Here is a 16714-nt window from a genome sequence, read left to right on the forward strand (position 1 = left end):
TGGAATATCTTTTGTCAGATAGAAACAAGCTAGAAACATTGTTACTTAGCTTTGTATCCACCATAAAAATGGTTTTAAAAGTTTTAAAACTTTATTTTTTATAATGAACAATACTATATTGTTTTTCAACATATAGGTTTTTAGACACTAGATTGTCATTCAGGAGCTCAGCTGCCATCCATCCCTCCTGAGGAGCCAGTGCACAGCTGGCTACTAAAGAGCAGCTCAGTCAGTGTGTGGACCCCTCTTAGTGAGCATTAGTGGTGTATTCAGCTTGTCTTAATGAAACTTTGTTTTCTTTGAGCTTCTAATGAGTAGCTGGTATCCACTGGTAGCAGAAGTGAACCTTTAATTTGGTTAACCATCTCCTTTGTCTTTCCTCGGTGTGTTTTAGTTTGTGGATGTCGTTTGTTTAGTTGAAATAGCGGTGTTGCCGACTTTTTGAGTTGACTCCTTTATTAATTTAAACTTAGTTTTTCACAATTTGTTCTGCTTGGCTTTTTCTTTTCCCTGTTATACCATTGTTATTCCACGTCCCGTAGCCTTACTCTCGGGTATATAACATGCTCATTAAGGCAAATGTCTGATCTAATCTAAATCTAATCAGCCAATCACACGGCAGGAACTCAATGCCTTCAAGTATACAGACAAGCATCAGAATGTGATTTTAGGTGACTTTGAATGTGGCATGCTTGGTGGTGCCAGACAGGCTGGTCTGAGTAATTCATAAACTGGTGATCTACTGGGATATTCCCACAGAGCCTCTCCAGGGCTCACAGAGAATGGTCTGAAAAATAAAAAATATCCAGTGTGAGGCAGTTCTTTAAGCCAAAAAGCCCGAGGTCAGAGGAGAAAGGCAAACCACTTCAAACTGATAGAAAGTTAACAGTAACTCAAGCAACCGCTTGTTACATCCAAGGTATGCAGAAGAGCATCTCTGAAAGCACAAGCAGATGGGTTCTAACAGCAAAAGACCACACCAGGTGCCACTCCTGTCAGCAAAGGACAGAAAACTGGGACTGCAATTTGCACAGGCTCACCAAAGTCAAGCACCAGATTGGAAAGAAGTTCCCTGGTCTGAGTCTCAATTTCTGCTGTGAAATTTAGTGTAATTAATGCAAATGCATGGCTCCATCCTCCCTTGTATCAATGGTTTAGGCTACTGCTGGTGGTGTAATGGTGTGTAGGTTATTTTTAAGCTGTCATGTCAACATGGACCAAAATCTCAGAGAAATGTTTCCAGCACCTCGGAGAATCTTATTTTAAATCCATATGAGGCCACTCAAACAGCAAAAAAGGGGTTCAAACCAGTGATAGCAAGATGTATAGAATTGAGTGGCAGATAAGTTTATATTATCAGCATTTATAGTAATGTCTTTCAGAGAAGTAATTGAAAAGAAGAAAATACACCAAGGGATGAAACTGTGTAGATGAAAAAAGTCAAATTTATTTTTTAAGATTTTTTTATCAAACAAACATAAAACCAGGAAAAAGATTTTTCTCTCCTGTTTATTCATAAATGTAGGTTATAGTCACATGACCTACAGTAGTAGGTTATAGTATAGCAATGATAAGTCACATGTCACAGCCAGTATAAAAGAATAATACCGTGACAAAATGGAGACCAGCTCCAACAAATCAAATCTTTTTCAAACTGTTCAGCGATCAGCAACTGCCAGCAGATCTATGACTGATTCGGGTGTCACATCCTCAGCAAACGTTTGCGAAGAAGTAGGTCTGTCGTTTAAGGCACAGTCAGTCTTTGGTTCATTTCTGTCTCCTCTGGTCTTTTGCTGGAAACATCCAGGAAGCAACAAAGAGAAAACACACAAATTCGTAATAAACAAAATCCCTCTGTTGGGTGACAACGGCTGTGTTCGCACTGCCAGATCACTACACGACAAAGCAAAGGGGTAAAAATGGCACCAAGAGTGGGTGTGCTTGAAATATCTCAGAAAATGTACAGTCTAAAAAACATGAAATTTGGGGCCATTCTTTTCTTTATGATTGTCTCTCTAGAAGTCAATATAAAATGGCAACAGTGCAGTCATGGGGTTGCTGGTATAGATTTTTTGCTTTACACAAGTTCAACCAAATTGCACAACAATGAATTATTCTTTGGTTCATATAAAGGTTTGTCATACTATATGTTGGACCATTTTGTTCTATTTATTTATATATTCTTGTGGGAAAACTTATTTTCTTCACATTTTATTTGAGAAAGATAACACTACCTAAAGATTCTCCAGACTATACGACTGTGAGTTTAAAAGTTTGTGTAAAATCCCTCTCCATGTTGAGATGTTCCAGTCTGCACCAGTGGTCCATTCCCATCTGTTGAGACTGAGCTAAACTTCCATCTGAGCAAACTGGGGCAATGTCTATGAAGTGGTCCACTCTTGCTAATATTGACTTTTTGAATATCCTTATTGTGGCAAATTAGATAATCCTAACTATCAGTCAAAAACTGCTTTAACTGTAACTGTGGTTTAGATTCTTGTCAGTTTTAGTGACTTAACAATTCATTCTCTATCAGTGTCTCATTGAAGATTAGCAGAAAAAAACACGTGTTTCTCCGACAATGCAAACACAGCGAACCATGAAGACTCGTTAGGGGGAAAACCAGTGTGAAGCAGTGAACCTCAGGCATGTCCTCCCTTTCAATCTGGAAGAAAAGAGATCTCCTCTCCTCGAGGAGACGGAGCATGAGGCGTCTCCAAGTCTATTTTTCTCTCTGCTTCATTCTCTTGCCAGAGTTTCACCTCGTCTTCTTACTCCTGACTTACTTCTTCCTCGTCTTCTTCGTCTCCCACCCTGTCGTCATCTTCCGCCTGCTCCAGGGCGCTGAAGCGCTCGACCACGCAGTGAGCCGTGAGCCTAGCCTCGGGGTCGTGATCCCAGCACTCAGTGATGGTGGAACAGAAGATGTTCATCCCCTAAAGAAGATCAGCGTTAGATCCAAAGGCTTCATTTGAAGACAGTGATGACTATAAGCTTGTAACAAGCAACTCTTACAATCTGATTTGGTCACGATTAGGCACATTTTGAATATCTTTGTAATTGATTTGTGAGTTTTTACACCCTGAAATAAACCATGTAAAAAATGAATTCCCTGGTATATGATTGGCTGAATTGTGAGTGGGCAGTTGACAGTGGCCATAAGCCTAAACTTTCAGTTTGTCTGTGTCTCTACATGATTTTTACTGCACTTTTACTTTTTTACTGACCTGGTGCTGCGTCCATGCTAGTGGGATGTCCGGACGTCCTCGGTCTCTCAACACCAGATCTCTCATGCTATCCACACAGGGCTGCTCACAAACCTTGGAGCCAAATGCTGGCTCATAGCTCTTTACCTCTGCAGCAATACACACACACACGCATGCACGTACACACACACACACACACACGCACGCACACACACACGCACGCACACACACACACACACACACACACACACACACACACACACACACACACACACACACACACACACACACACATTTATCATAAACTTTTTTTTCTGCAATGGGAGTTGTCTGACCTGTAACTGAACTTGCAGCTGTTGTCACAGGGACTACCTTTAGTTCAGCTGCACCACTCCCCCCACACTTTGGAGCAAACTTCCAAGATCGAAATTTCAGTCTTCAACCGGAGGTCATGCTTAAATCAAGTTCCGGGGACAGTAGCCATCATTTCACTTTTATGCACACGTCAACACGCCGTTTTTGTGCTAAGCTCTAAAGAACAGTGAAGAGTGCAAAGAGGTTTTGGACACATGCAAAAAACTAAGAACATCTGTCCCACGTCACCTCTTTTTTTCTTTTTTTCCCTTTTTTTTTGATAAGACAGAGATCTAGTCTTTCCCCGTTTGAAAAAAACAGTGGAAAGCAAAGCAGAATTAAGCACTTTTACCCTACAGATTTAGAAAGATTACATGTCATTATATTTGTGTATCAAATTACATATGCTAACTATATCAACCACACAAGCTGTAGGCAAGGAAAGCACTTTGGGCCACGCAAGATCAGTTTTAAACAAAGAAAGTGCAGGAAGCAGGCTGAGCATTACAGCCAGGGGGTGCTATGCCGTGAAGCAACTGGAGAAAGTCAGAGACTTTGGTTTTGGTTCACTTCCAGTCAAAGCAAACATACAAACGGGCTCCAAAAAACTAAACTAACTCCACCTCTTCATTCATAAAGGAAGTCTCCATGTGTTGGATATCAGTAAGTCAAAGGTTGCATACTGAATCTGTTTTGTTTTCTTTTACTTTTTTCCCTCCTTGTGGTAAGCACAGCAGAACACATTTAGTTTACTTCTGTGGTCATAGCCTCCTTTTGGACTCTGATTGATCACCTCCTTCTTTTTTTAACATAGGACTGCACAATGACTGGCATCACATCTTTGTATGGTCTTGGGCCTTAACCTAAACTGTGAAAAACATGGGGTGGCAGGTCCTCTCTATGAAGGATTTGTTCTCTTGATCTACAGAAACACAGAAAAGAACACATACCTCCAATTGCATTGCATCGAGAGGCCATCTCCCACAACACTAGAGCCATGGAATAAACATCCATCTGTTTAAAGGCCTCGAGATCCTCCAGGTTCACCCTGGACTCAAGGACCTCAGGAGCCATGTAGCGAGCTGTCCCCACCTAGACAGAATGATAAACTCTTTTTTTGGTGCCATGCAAACAGCACATCAGACAGGTAGGCATAATAGTTTGGGTCATGGGTGTATTTAATAAAAATATTCAAACACAAACTGCACAGATATGCACAGATTACCTGTCCACTGTTGGCATAGTCATCAACTGTAAGGGACAGGTCCAGTCTTAAAGCCAGACCAAAGTCACACAGTGTGCACTCTTTCCTGCTCTTTACCAGGATGTTACTGCTCTTGAGGTCCCGATGGGCCACTGGTACCTACAAAAACAAGCAATGCTCAAAACAACAACTTCAGCAAGGAGCCAAAAACTGTGCCCAAAATCAATCCTAGAGATTCATATATATTCATATCAGATAGAGATAAATCTGTTTTGTGAAAATATTGCTGCTGTGGTATCTGTATCATGGTCCACATCCATACAATGAATCATGAGGCTTTGAGGTTTCAAACAATGCATGATTTCATTCACAATAGGCAGCATTGATTTAAAATATGCTGGTAGAGTTTTCTTGGCTAGCATTTGTCAATTTAAATGGCTTTGTCCAAATCTATGTGAACCTGGAGGAAACAGTAATTAAATTGCATTATATGCTTAGGCCTTGGTCTGACAAGGGCACCTTATCATCCTCTATGAGTTCAGTGAATTATGTGTTGTTAATTTACTGACATAGATACAGCAGTCTACTACCTGGCAATGCAAGAATATACACTTGTGTCCTTAAGTTTGGATATTAGGAAGAAGCTGTAGAGCAAAGATTGAAAAAAAGAGAAGAAGAAGCTAAAGAGCATAGGCCTTGTGTTTGGCTAACCAAGACGAAGTATACTTTTTACCGTTGTTTATCTGAGTTGTAAACAAATGATTTTAGCCACACTTCCCTTTGGCATAATAACCACTATAATCACCCTGAGTCATATATGTATCCAGTGTGGGTTAAGTGTACTGTGCGGTGGTCAGGACTAAGTTAGAAATCTGATCTGGCATTTCATGAATGACTGTAGGTGTGTGTATAGAGCCAAAGCTTCACTTAAGCAAGTCTAGTTTTAACCAGCTTCTTTGTAAATGCAATCTCTCAGCCAGCATTTGTTCCATTAAATCTGCTTTAGAAGTTAGTAAATGGCATTGAAACCTTTGTAATGTAAAAAGGGGGTAATTCATAAACATACAAAGCATACAAACATTTCATTGCTGGCGTTCAAATCCTTGAATAACTGCAACTTATTTAATCAAAGCCATGCAACTCAAAATTCATCCATGCAATGTACTAAAATCAAAGTTAATACTTGATGACTAATAATTAATTTGATTATTTTCAGGAGTTATATTTCTTTCTAGAACAATCATGCTCAATAATATCTTAAAGACCTTATAGCAACATATTATCCCAGACTGTGGGCTTACTTGTGGTTCCTATGGGAGATAGGGTCTTCAGCTTCGGTGTTTGATACCACTATTGTAGTTTAATTGTTAGTAAGTCGTTTAAAATTCTGGCTCATTCCCTTTCCCTTTGAAGCATCTTGAGACTACTGTTGTTATTATTTGGTGCTATACAAATGGAATTGAACTGAATCTAAACTTCATGGTGGATTCCCTTCAGCTCTTCGTTGGGACCATCAATAATAATAAATCTTAGAAGATAATAGGTTAAATTTACCTTTGGTAGCCCACTGAGTGTTGTGTCACTATGAAGGTGAGCTAATCCTTTAGCAATGCTGCCTGCCATGGCAACAAGTTCTTCCCAGCTCAATATGTTAGCTGTGAGGAAGTCCTGCAGATTTCCTAGGCTGTGATAGGCTAAAACCAGCCAGTAGGTGTGTGGGGTGTGGCCCGACAGGCCCCTTTCCTCAGCTGCTAGGAACTGAATCACATTATCGTGCTGTAGCTTGGGGTCAGCAAAGATGGAGCATTCATTTCTCCATGAGGCGTACTCCACATCCGGAAACACCTTCACCGCCACAGTTTCATAGCTATTAACTCCACCTTTTTCGCCCTGGAGCAGCCATCCCCTCCACACTTCGGCAAAGCGCCCCTTCCCCACGAGCACATCCAGTTTGATAGGTAGCAGTTCAGCTGGCTGGCCCTGCCAACTGGTCATACCGCTGATAGTGTCACTGTTAAGAGGTTGAACCTTGGTGTTCGACTCATCCTGTTCAGCATCAGTCACACCTCCTCCTCCACCTTCTCCCTGAGCACCCAGGCCCCCACATGGTAGATCCAAGGCCTGGTAAAGCTCAGGGGTGCGTTTAGTGGGCCAGTCAGGGCATACTGACGGAGCTGGTTTGTCAGGACGACGTATGCGGTAGAAATAGAAGGCAGCAATGGCAACTATGGCCACCAGAATAGGGGGCACCAAACTAACCACTACCACAGGGATCACATCCTTACTTTGGAGCGGTAAGAATCCTGCAGGAACAGAGGATTTTATCAGTTAACCACTGATTTAGCTACCTGTTCATTGTTTTATCTATTCATCCACCTAGCTGGATTTCATTATATTCACATATTTATCTTTTCATGCATTTATTCTTTCCCACACTCCCTCGTTCCTCCTTCTCTTCACCATTTGCTCCCTTGTCGAAGACAAGTTTGTCGTTACATTCATGTTCACCCTGACATCCACAGACCATCATGGAGTCATTTGCAGCCTGTGGGACCATACGACACTCCCTGGAAGTGAAGGTCTGCAGCAGGTCAGGACTGATACCATCCAGTGGCAGATTTGGGTGGTGACACATTGTGTACACTGTCATTGTGTTGTTTGCCTTCCTCCTGGAAGAGCAGACAAAAAAATTAGAAACATTAGAAAGTAATGCATGTGACTGGCTTTACTTAAACAGGAGTTTACATCCTGCTGATGTGAGAGAGATGAGACATCATCTCTCCAGCCTGACGCTCAGCAGATTTAGACTTCATGCCCACTTGGCTTGTGAACAGCCACGGATTGCATCACAAAGCTGAAGGTCAACACTGCTCTGTGCTCTGCCATTTATTACATTCATACATTTATCTTTGAAGCCATTTATACAGTCATCAAGACAGCACTGACTGAGGACAGTCACGAGACTAGCAAGGAGACTTGCAGACCAGCAACCTGTTGAGGATGTACCCAGTCCCTCTCACTATGGACTGGACAAGCAGAAGAAAGTGGATGGAAGTTCAGCCCTTCTATTACCCCTGCTGTTAAATATGTTAATGTGTAACTGTCCAAAAAGAAAATGCACCCCATCTTCCTCCACTTATCCAGTTCAGCCAGGGCTGGGGCGTTTTCCAGCTGGCAAAAGGTATAGTACACCCAGGATGAGTTGAGAGTTTGCTGCTGGGCTAATTCAGAGAGACAGACAATATTCAAACTAACATCGATGTACAACTTACAATCACCAGTTAACCTAATATACATGTCTTTGGACTGTGAAAGGAAGCTAGGAAACTACATGAGCACAGGGAGAACATACAGACTAACTCCTGGAATGTTAATTTGCATCTAAGCTAATTTTATTAAAGCTATTATACTATAACATTTTTTTCTTTTGAAAAACAATCATTTCAGAGAATCACTGATTTGTTTATTACACCCGATTTGGGCTTGTACAAGACCACAGCTACATGGTGATGTTCTCATGTCTTGTAGTTTTCTATAAACTAACGCTTGAAGAGGCCTGAGTCCGGGGTCTTTTTTACAATACAAGAGAATAATAGAATACTGGCTACTGCATTATTAATAATGTTAATAAAAGCAATCTCTAAGCTCATCCCAAAGTCTGCTCACAAGCCAGCTGTTCAACAATCTGTAGGGTTGTTTGTTTGTTGTTGCTTTTGACCATTTTTGGTAGTATTTTTTCATCTTCATCCAATAAACACATCAAAGAGTAAAGCAGAAAATAAAAGTACCTCAAACCTTCACTGAGCTACAGTACGTGAGTAAACAGAGTTTTGAATCTTTGCACCACTGATGCAAAGATGACACCAGTGAAGTGGAGTTCACACAAACACCGTGTTCCTGACAGAGAGTCTACAGACTGTGTATATTTGCCCTGAATAAACCAATTTTCTTCTCCTCTTTTCTTCTGTCAGTTCTCTATTGCTGGTTTCCTTCAGAGAGCTGGGAGGGTCAGGCTGGCTCACGTGCACAGGAAATGAGAGGGGGGGGGGGGGGGGGGGGTGTAGTGAGGGGATCACAGTGTAGGACTGCTATCCAAACAAAACTACCAATCAGCAAAAACTTTCCAGTCATGAAGAAAGCAGCAGCAGAAAGCTGGCGTGAAGTTTTGAAGCTACAGAGATTCTCTCTAATAGAAAAATTAACCAACAACTATGAAAAAGGCCAAACTGTGGTCACATGTTTTGTTTGCGTTCGTGCGTGTGAGACTGTGTGTGTTTTCATTTAAGTCCAACAGTAGCACGCTGAGAGAAATCACTTCAGGATGTTTCATAATACTGATCGACACCATATTGAACCAGCTTGGCTGTACTGTTCTCTTATCTGCAGACTCATGGGACAGTGCTGAAGAATAACAATGTGGGCATGGTCATTTTATAGCATTTCTATGGATGTTAGAGGCTTCAGGATGTGCTGTATTAAACAAATAACAAAACAGTCAGCTAGAAAACATCAAACTGAGAAAGGTAAAAACTACCATGTGTCTATTTTCTCATGTAGTTACCTATATACAGGTTAGGTCATAGGCTCTGTAAGTTTCCCCACAGAAGACAGACAAAACAAATTATAGGAATATAAGTTACTCAAAAAGGGTCTCACCATATGGCCATGCAGATCTCTTCAGTGGTGTTGCAGAAAGAGCTCAAGTTGCAGTTGCTGGAGCATATGTTGCCTTCGCACACCGGCGTGGATACCTCACACCACCTGCATAAATTGAAGCTCAGGTGGCTTAAAGACTGGACATCAACTGGAAGACCTTCAGGGTAAGAAAAGGATGAATCAGAAATCAGCAGGAAAAATAACAACATGAGTCATTTCAGCCAACCCCAAAGCTCATCTGTAGCAGCCGTGGGAATTATGCTGCAGGACCAGAGGTTTATGGTTTAGTATAAACACATATTGTCATGGTCCTGGGTCGTGCGACCCAGTGTTTTGTGTTTTAGCCTATTTTGATGTTTATTCTTTGTTTAGGGTCACTAAGGCAGTCCAGCCATTTGTACATATTACCCGTGTATTAAGTCTCCCTTGCCCTTCGTGTGTTTATGTCTGCGTGTCTTATATTGTCAAGTCCATGCTGTCGGTTATGTCATCTCCCCTGTACTACGTCTCCCCGGTTCATGTGTCTTGTCTAATCTCCATGTTTCCTGTTTTACTTTGAAAGTCTGTATTCACGGTCAGTGTATTCAGTTTCACTCCTTCTGTCCTGTCGTTAAGTTCATGTGTGTCAGCTGTGTTCCCATGTGTGGCCACTTCCCCTGATCATCCCTCATGTGTATTTAGTCTCTGTGTTTCATACAGTCTGTCTCGCATCGTCTGTGTTACCACCTCCTGTGTTCTGTACCTCCAGCCATAGTCTTTCCTTAGTTTTGTCCAGTTTAGGTTTTCTGTTGAGTACTACACGTATGCTGCCCTCATTCTGTTTTTGTTCTTTTCATCAGCCATAATAAAAGGCTCGTTTGTTGGAATCCACTCCTGCATCCTCGTTTGTGTTCGCACCTGGGTCCACCACACACCTTTCCGCACGGTCTGCCTCCGCAGACCGTGACACATATAGTATGAAGTTGGTGTCGACAAACACAACGCTTTAACAAGATCCCTGTTTATTTCCTGTTTCCACTCCCATTCTGTTGTATAAAACACCGGCCCCAATCTTTCTTGCGCCACGGACCGGTTTAACGTCAAACAATATTTTCACGGACCGGCCTTTAAGGTGTCACGGATGAATACAACAAAATAAAATGATACGACCAAGACAAAAACTGTGGTATTTTGTAAATATAATAATAAACGCAAATTCACTGTGTAATTGTGTTACTTTATTAGCAGCGTCCTCCTGAAATGCGCCAACAACACTGAGAGTGACGTCGTCCTCTCTGTCCCTTAATGCTCTCTGGTCGCTATGGCAACGCGTAAACATTTATTTCAAAATAAGACACAACTACAACACGGGAAAAGACCCAGGGAGACCGAGTTAATGAGGAAAAATCTGAAAACCACAAATTTCACACCTGACCCTCAACTCTCGCGGCCCGTTACCAAACGACTCACGGACCGTTACCGGGGATTGAGGACCGCTGGTATAAAACGTTTTAGGCAGTGGAGTTAGTGATCTCATCCGGGTTTCACAATTTGAAAAAGGCACAAAAATGCTACTTATTCACTAAAGTATATCTTAGGATAAAAATTAAAACAGGCAGACCATTTTCAAACTGTTTATATGCTGGTGCTCCATGGATCACAAGGTGAATGGTGTCACTCATCTCTGGCCCGATGGATGTGACATTCAAATCAGTCCATGGGCCACAAATGTCATTTATATGCAATGCATGGCAGAGCTTTAACTTACATTTGTGCGCACACGTTTTGTTTTCACAAGTGTTCCTGAGCGTGTGTCTGATTTTAATGCCGTGCTGAAGCCTTTCAGTACTGGTTTCCAGCCTCATACCCTTCTCACAAGGGGATTTCATTGGATTATCCTTTAACGAGCTTTCCTTTAATTCTTCTAGATTTTATATATCATACATACAACTATTTGGCTGCACAGTTCCTCACACATTGCTTAACCTCCTCCCACCCTTACTTCTGAAACACTCTTTGATGCTAGTGTTACTCACCTGTTGGCAACAATTCCAATTATTTCTGGGATGTACCATCTGTTTTCAAATCAAATCAAATCAACATTTCTGCATTTAACATGTTCAGTTAACAATCTGCATCAAATGACTAAGAGATCATTGCACTGTGCTTTTAATTCCTTTTTACACAGTGTTATGACTTTTATGGAAATGGATCAGTGTGGCACAGAGTAAAAAAGGTTTTACATGAAACATAAAAGACATATGTGACTTCTGTGTCAACCCCTGCCTGACTGGTAACCCAAAAATCCTACTTCATTAATAACATTGCGTACATATAGCATGACATTGCTTAGGTCACAGAGGAGATTAGCTTTGAGGCTTGTGATATGTGATAATATAATGACAGCTGAAAGTGTTGAGGGCAACAGACAGCTGTGTTCTCGGTTTTAGCTGGAGGTTCCAACATAGTAAAGTTCAAAACATCCTACTGCATCAGCTCTGCCACGTACAGAATTACATAAAGTGAATGTGACTTAGAGCAGGATATGGGTGTGTCCCTTTGGAGCTGAAAACTGTTAGCAAGCAGTCTCTCAAAGAAATAAGCAGACTTTATTTCTTTGTGTGCGGTTTTAGGCTTTGGTATTTGTACTATGTGGTTGTTGTGTATTTGTCTGTAGAGTAAGTGAATATCTTTACACTATGCTTGAGCTTGCATATGCGTGTGTTGCTCTGCCAGATTGCCATCCCACCCAGATGACACAGATATAATGGCCCAAGCAACAAACATGCTGTACTTATGATATCATGCATTCCCAGAAGAGTCAAAGTTTTAATGATGCTGCTGTGTAAAAACGTTCTGCTGAAGGTAAAAGTCATGTAAATGCAAAGTAGCCATTCTGCAGCGCAGTTTAATTCATATATATTGAGGTTCTGTCTTTATACCATCTACAAAGTAACTAAAGTAACAGAAGCAGTAAAAAATTATTAAGTAAAAAGTAGAGTGGAGTACAGGGTATGATATTTATAATTCAAGTGTGTAGTAACAACATAAAGTGGCATAAAATGGAAAGCTAAAATGGGTCCTCTCAACGACACAGGCATACACAAATAGAAATCCCAGTGTTGCATGGATAACTATGTAAACATGTACTCAATTACACACACAAACCCAACCACAATGCATTATAATTAGAAATGCTCTACACACACATACAGAGTAGTACACATAAACACACAGCAGTTCATTAACTCTGTAACACACAAATGCACATACAAATACACATACAAATACACGCGCGCGCGCACACACACACACACACACACACACACACACACACACACACACACACACACACACACACACACACACACAAAGGCGAAGCAGTTCCAGATGTTTCTTCCAAACTGGGCTGAAGACAAAGGAAGAAAGAGTTGGGATGTAAAAAGCTTGAATCAGCATCACAGGCTCTGCGTGTACTCAAATGTTTATCTTTGTAAGGGTCAGTACGAGTTTTAGAGACTGGGTATGTGGACATTTGTGGAAAGTTAGTAACTTTCAACTGGTCCCAATTTAGGGACCCGTCTTCAAAGGCTGTCTGCAGTTAATTTACTTTTTCAGATACAAAGTCTAACATCATACAAAAACTAAACCTATTACATGATGTTAACTTTAATAACATGTTAATAATACTATCATTGTAATATAAAATAAAAAACAAACTAATGTTATTAAGTAGGCTAGAGTATAGTTTGCTTTCAGGTCGAGTGCTACTACCACTTACTTGCACCATCATTCATTTATACTCATGCAGCTGTGACAGCATGGATACCTAAAAAGGCCATTTAAAATATCAGTAACCCTACAAAAACAAAGTAGAATAAGCACAACAAATATCACACAATATTAAACACACTCCCAAATATTTGAGAGGTAAATATCATGTTATTTAATGGTTAATTACAGTTTGGAGTAAAAATACATCAACATGTAAATGATGATGTATTATCATGTCATAATGTTACCCAGCAGTATCCAGCAGTTACAGGCAGCATCTGTTATAGCCGCAATACATAAATATATTAATGCATTTATAGCCATAATGCAAACAACTAATCATGCATGGTAAGTGCTTTTATTTTTTGGTATTTAATTATGTAAAGCTTCGCATGCGTGATTTCACTGGTAACAGGACATTTACATGATTGAATTACTAAAGCAAAAGTTCTAAATACTTGTCCCACCCTCTGCAGCTATAATATGGTTGAGGTTAGGGTAGGTGGCCTGGACTGCATTAAGACCCTCAAGAGTTAGAAGTACACACATGTGAGTATATGTCTGTGTGTGTGTGTGTGTGTGTGTGTGTGTGTGTGTGTGTGTGTGTGTGTGTGTGTGTGTGTGTGTGTGTGTGTGTGTGTGTGTGTGTGCCTCCAGGAATAAATTGAAGCCAGAAGTGAGCTGCATCGAGAGCCAAGTTAGCATCCAACACTCCTCCCTCAAAGGCTCATGGGAAATGTGAGCGCTCCATGCTACTCGGAGGAGGAGGAGGCCCTCCCTATCACAACTCCAACTTTACTTAAGACACACACACAGATAGACACACACACACAAACAGGAGATTTAAGCTTATACACATATGCATGTTGCACTCATGTGCAACACGCGCAAAACAAACTGATTTTTATTTACATTATGTTGACAGAAAGGTCTGACATTTTGTAAAATACCTTCATTTGCATCCATGGTTAAATGTTCCAATTACTGATGCATTCAGCCGGCAGCTTGCTGGCTTATCTTAGTCCTAAGACTATAAACATAGAGACTTCAAGTTTGGCTCTGAGAAACTAGCCAGATAACAGACTGTTTCGTTGTTGCATTATTATGAAATTTAAAACTATCATTGTTTACAGATTTGCAAAGTATTTATGCTACATAATTTACCATCTAATTTTTCTCTTAATTAATGTGAGTAAACACACAAGCAGGAGTCCCACAGGATTGTGTTGAAGCCAGTAGCCATTAATGTTTGTTTTGAATTTAATGATGAATTTGAGTGAGGCGACATAAATACTTAGTAGAATATTAGTAGACGAGTAGTTTCCAGAGTTGGGAGTTTCTGGTGTTCTCATCTTCAAAACATTATTTAAGAGAAAAATTACAATGAACGACTACAACAGAGACTCATATAAACGAATTAAATCATGCACATCAGCTTGTAAGTCAGTATTGTTTTATGCTTGCTTCCAACTGAATTAAAGATCTACTTTAAGTTGCTCCAACCTGCCTCATATGCCTGGATTTTTTTTTTTTATCGCTATTGTTTGGTCATAATCTTTACCTTTTCCTTTTTGTTATTAATCCCTTCCATGATTGGGGACTAGTACTGCTCATGTTCTTTATTCCCATCATTGAATTAAAATTTAAAGAAACATACCAACGGGTTCAATACTACATTTCAGCATTTTGCACTTTTCACACAGGCAGTAAATCTGGATGCAAACAAAAGCTCCTCAAATGTGAGTAAAATCATAAAACAATTTTTTTTAAAAACAACCTCATGCTGTATGAGAGACTGGAACAATGAAAAGTTGATATTTATGCATGGATGGTGCTCTGAGACATCTTTGAGATGCTGTATTTGTCACTATGTGCAGTAAATCAGACTGAAGTGACAGGATATTTGTATTTGACACAACAGCCTTTTTTGTTTTTTACTCTGATGACTTAGACAGCTTTTTGTGGAGCATGTTGTCAGATGCAGTTTAACATTCTGTCTGTATGTGATTTGAATTATTTTGTGCACAAAAGAAACAAAAGTCTGTAAATCCCCACATAAGTGGATTCTTTTCAGCACTCCCTTTGTACTGTTGTTCGTTTGGGAATTTATCTTTTTGAAATATGTATTCTGTTCAATTTCTTCTGTAAGTACAAGAAAAGTGTCCAAAAGCATTAACACACTCTTTCTTTTAGTGCCAGTCTGTGTCTTCTCCAATGTCTTAAACAGCGCCAAGATGTGACTGTGTGTGTAGCCATTCATGAGGACTTTCAGATACACTCACTCTTTGTTAGATATGAGATAATAAGCTGCCCTTTAACAGGAACTGCATGCATAATGACCATGGTGGAAAGCACATTTACTCAAGAAGAGAATCCATTTCTGCATTTTGAAGGCAGTTACTGTCTGTTTTACTGCATGTTTTGCTATAGATTGAACCATGTCTAACAAGAAATATAATATATACAAGACTAAAGCTGAAATGGAATTTGATTGTTGATAGAAAAGATATCTTTTTCGATAACTGCCAAAACAAAAATGCTGACCATTTCATGCTTTTCTTTTGAAATATTTTAACAACTTATTTCGCCTTTTTTGAAGTTTGAATTATTGATATTATGACTTAGAAAACCAGGAAGTCAAGCGAACTGATTTGTTGAGAAACGTATTTGAATATGAAATGGTGCAGACATTATTTAGAATCCCACATGAAATAAATCAAATCCACTCCAACCAGCAAGAGTAAAATAGTGTAAAACACAATGTTCAGGAGTACATAACATCTGTAATATTCACATGGGTCATATCTTTGTACTGAGTACATTTAAATGAATATGTTTAAATTAAGACTATGTTTTAGACTACGTTTTACTTAGGTAACATTTTTCATTCAGGACTTTTAGAGTATCAGAGAGAGATTAAAAGAGAATAAACAGGAAAATGCTGCTGAGACTTTAATGGCTCAGGATCCATGGTTTGAATCAGAAGACAGTCACATTTAGCATCTTATCTGCTGATGGAGCTGATAATATTTGTGGACTGCTGACAATACACAAAGCTGATAAACTAAATTACATGAATGATATTTGTGTACTTCTCTGTTGACACTGCAACTAAGCTACATGAATCTGATACCTTCGTTGCAACTTTTATTGCTACATGAATCTTCCACTCTCACTTGATAACACATGAGTATTTCTTCATGTGCTGTATAGTCATTCAACCAAGATAACGGATCTGAGTAGCTTTTCCAAAACAAAACGTCCCTCCTCTCTGTCATGCCCTCCTCTCGGCCCTCCAGCTCCGAGGAAAAGAGAGAAACAGCCCAGAAATCAGGCAGCACTCACAGGCAGTCAGGAGGACGAGGATCCCGGTCCAAATCGTCCAGCACTGAGCCATCATCTTCCGGCAAAGTAAGTCGATGAAACTCAGGGGACCCCGGTCAGTCGGTGTGTTGGTGCTTCGGTCTTCAGCCCCCGGTGTCAGCGGAGAGCCTCTCATGTACGCAGAGAAAGAGAGAGGGAGCCCAGATGTTTTTCATCC

General features: G+C 40.3%; 1 protein-coding gene across 1 annotated transcript; it reads right to left on the bottom strand.

The window, feature by feature from the left end:
• Positions 1-1465: 1465 nt before the first annotated feature.
• tgfbr2l (transforming growth factor beta receptor-like) lies at positions 1466-16686 on the bottom strand. The gene is made up of 9 exons (XM_085385088.1): positions 16519-16686; positions 9421-9577; positions 7225-7433; positions 6319-7067; positions 4786-4923; positions 4511-4652; positions 3228-3355; positions 2787-2936; positions 1466-1793 (listed from the first exon to the last, which is right to left on the bottom strand). The coding sequence occupies exons 1-9, from the start codon at positions 16670-16672 to the stop codon at positions 1659-1661; spliced, it is 1962 nt and encodes a 653-aa protein (XP_085241214.1). The 5' UTR covers positions 16673-16686; the 3' UTR covers positions 1466-1658.
• Between the last annotated feature and the right edge of the window lie 28 nt (positions 16687-16714).

This window comes from Rhamphochromis longiceps, linkage group LG16, assembly GCF_057381845.1.
Source record: "Rhamphochromis longiceps isolate RC_006_pf linkage group LG16, R_longiceps_female_GT1.1, whole genome shotgun sequence".
Taxonomy (NCBI): domain Eukaryota; kingdom Metazoa; phylum Chordata; class Actinopteri; order Cichliformes; family Cichlidae; genus Rhamphochromis; species Rhamphochromis longiceps.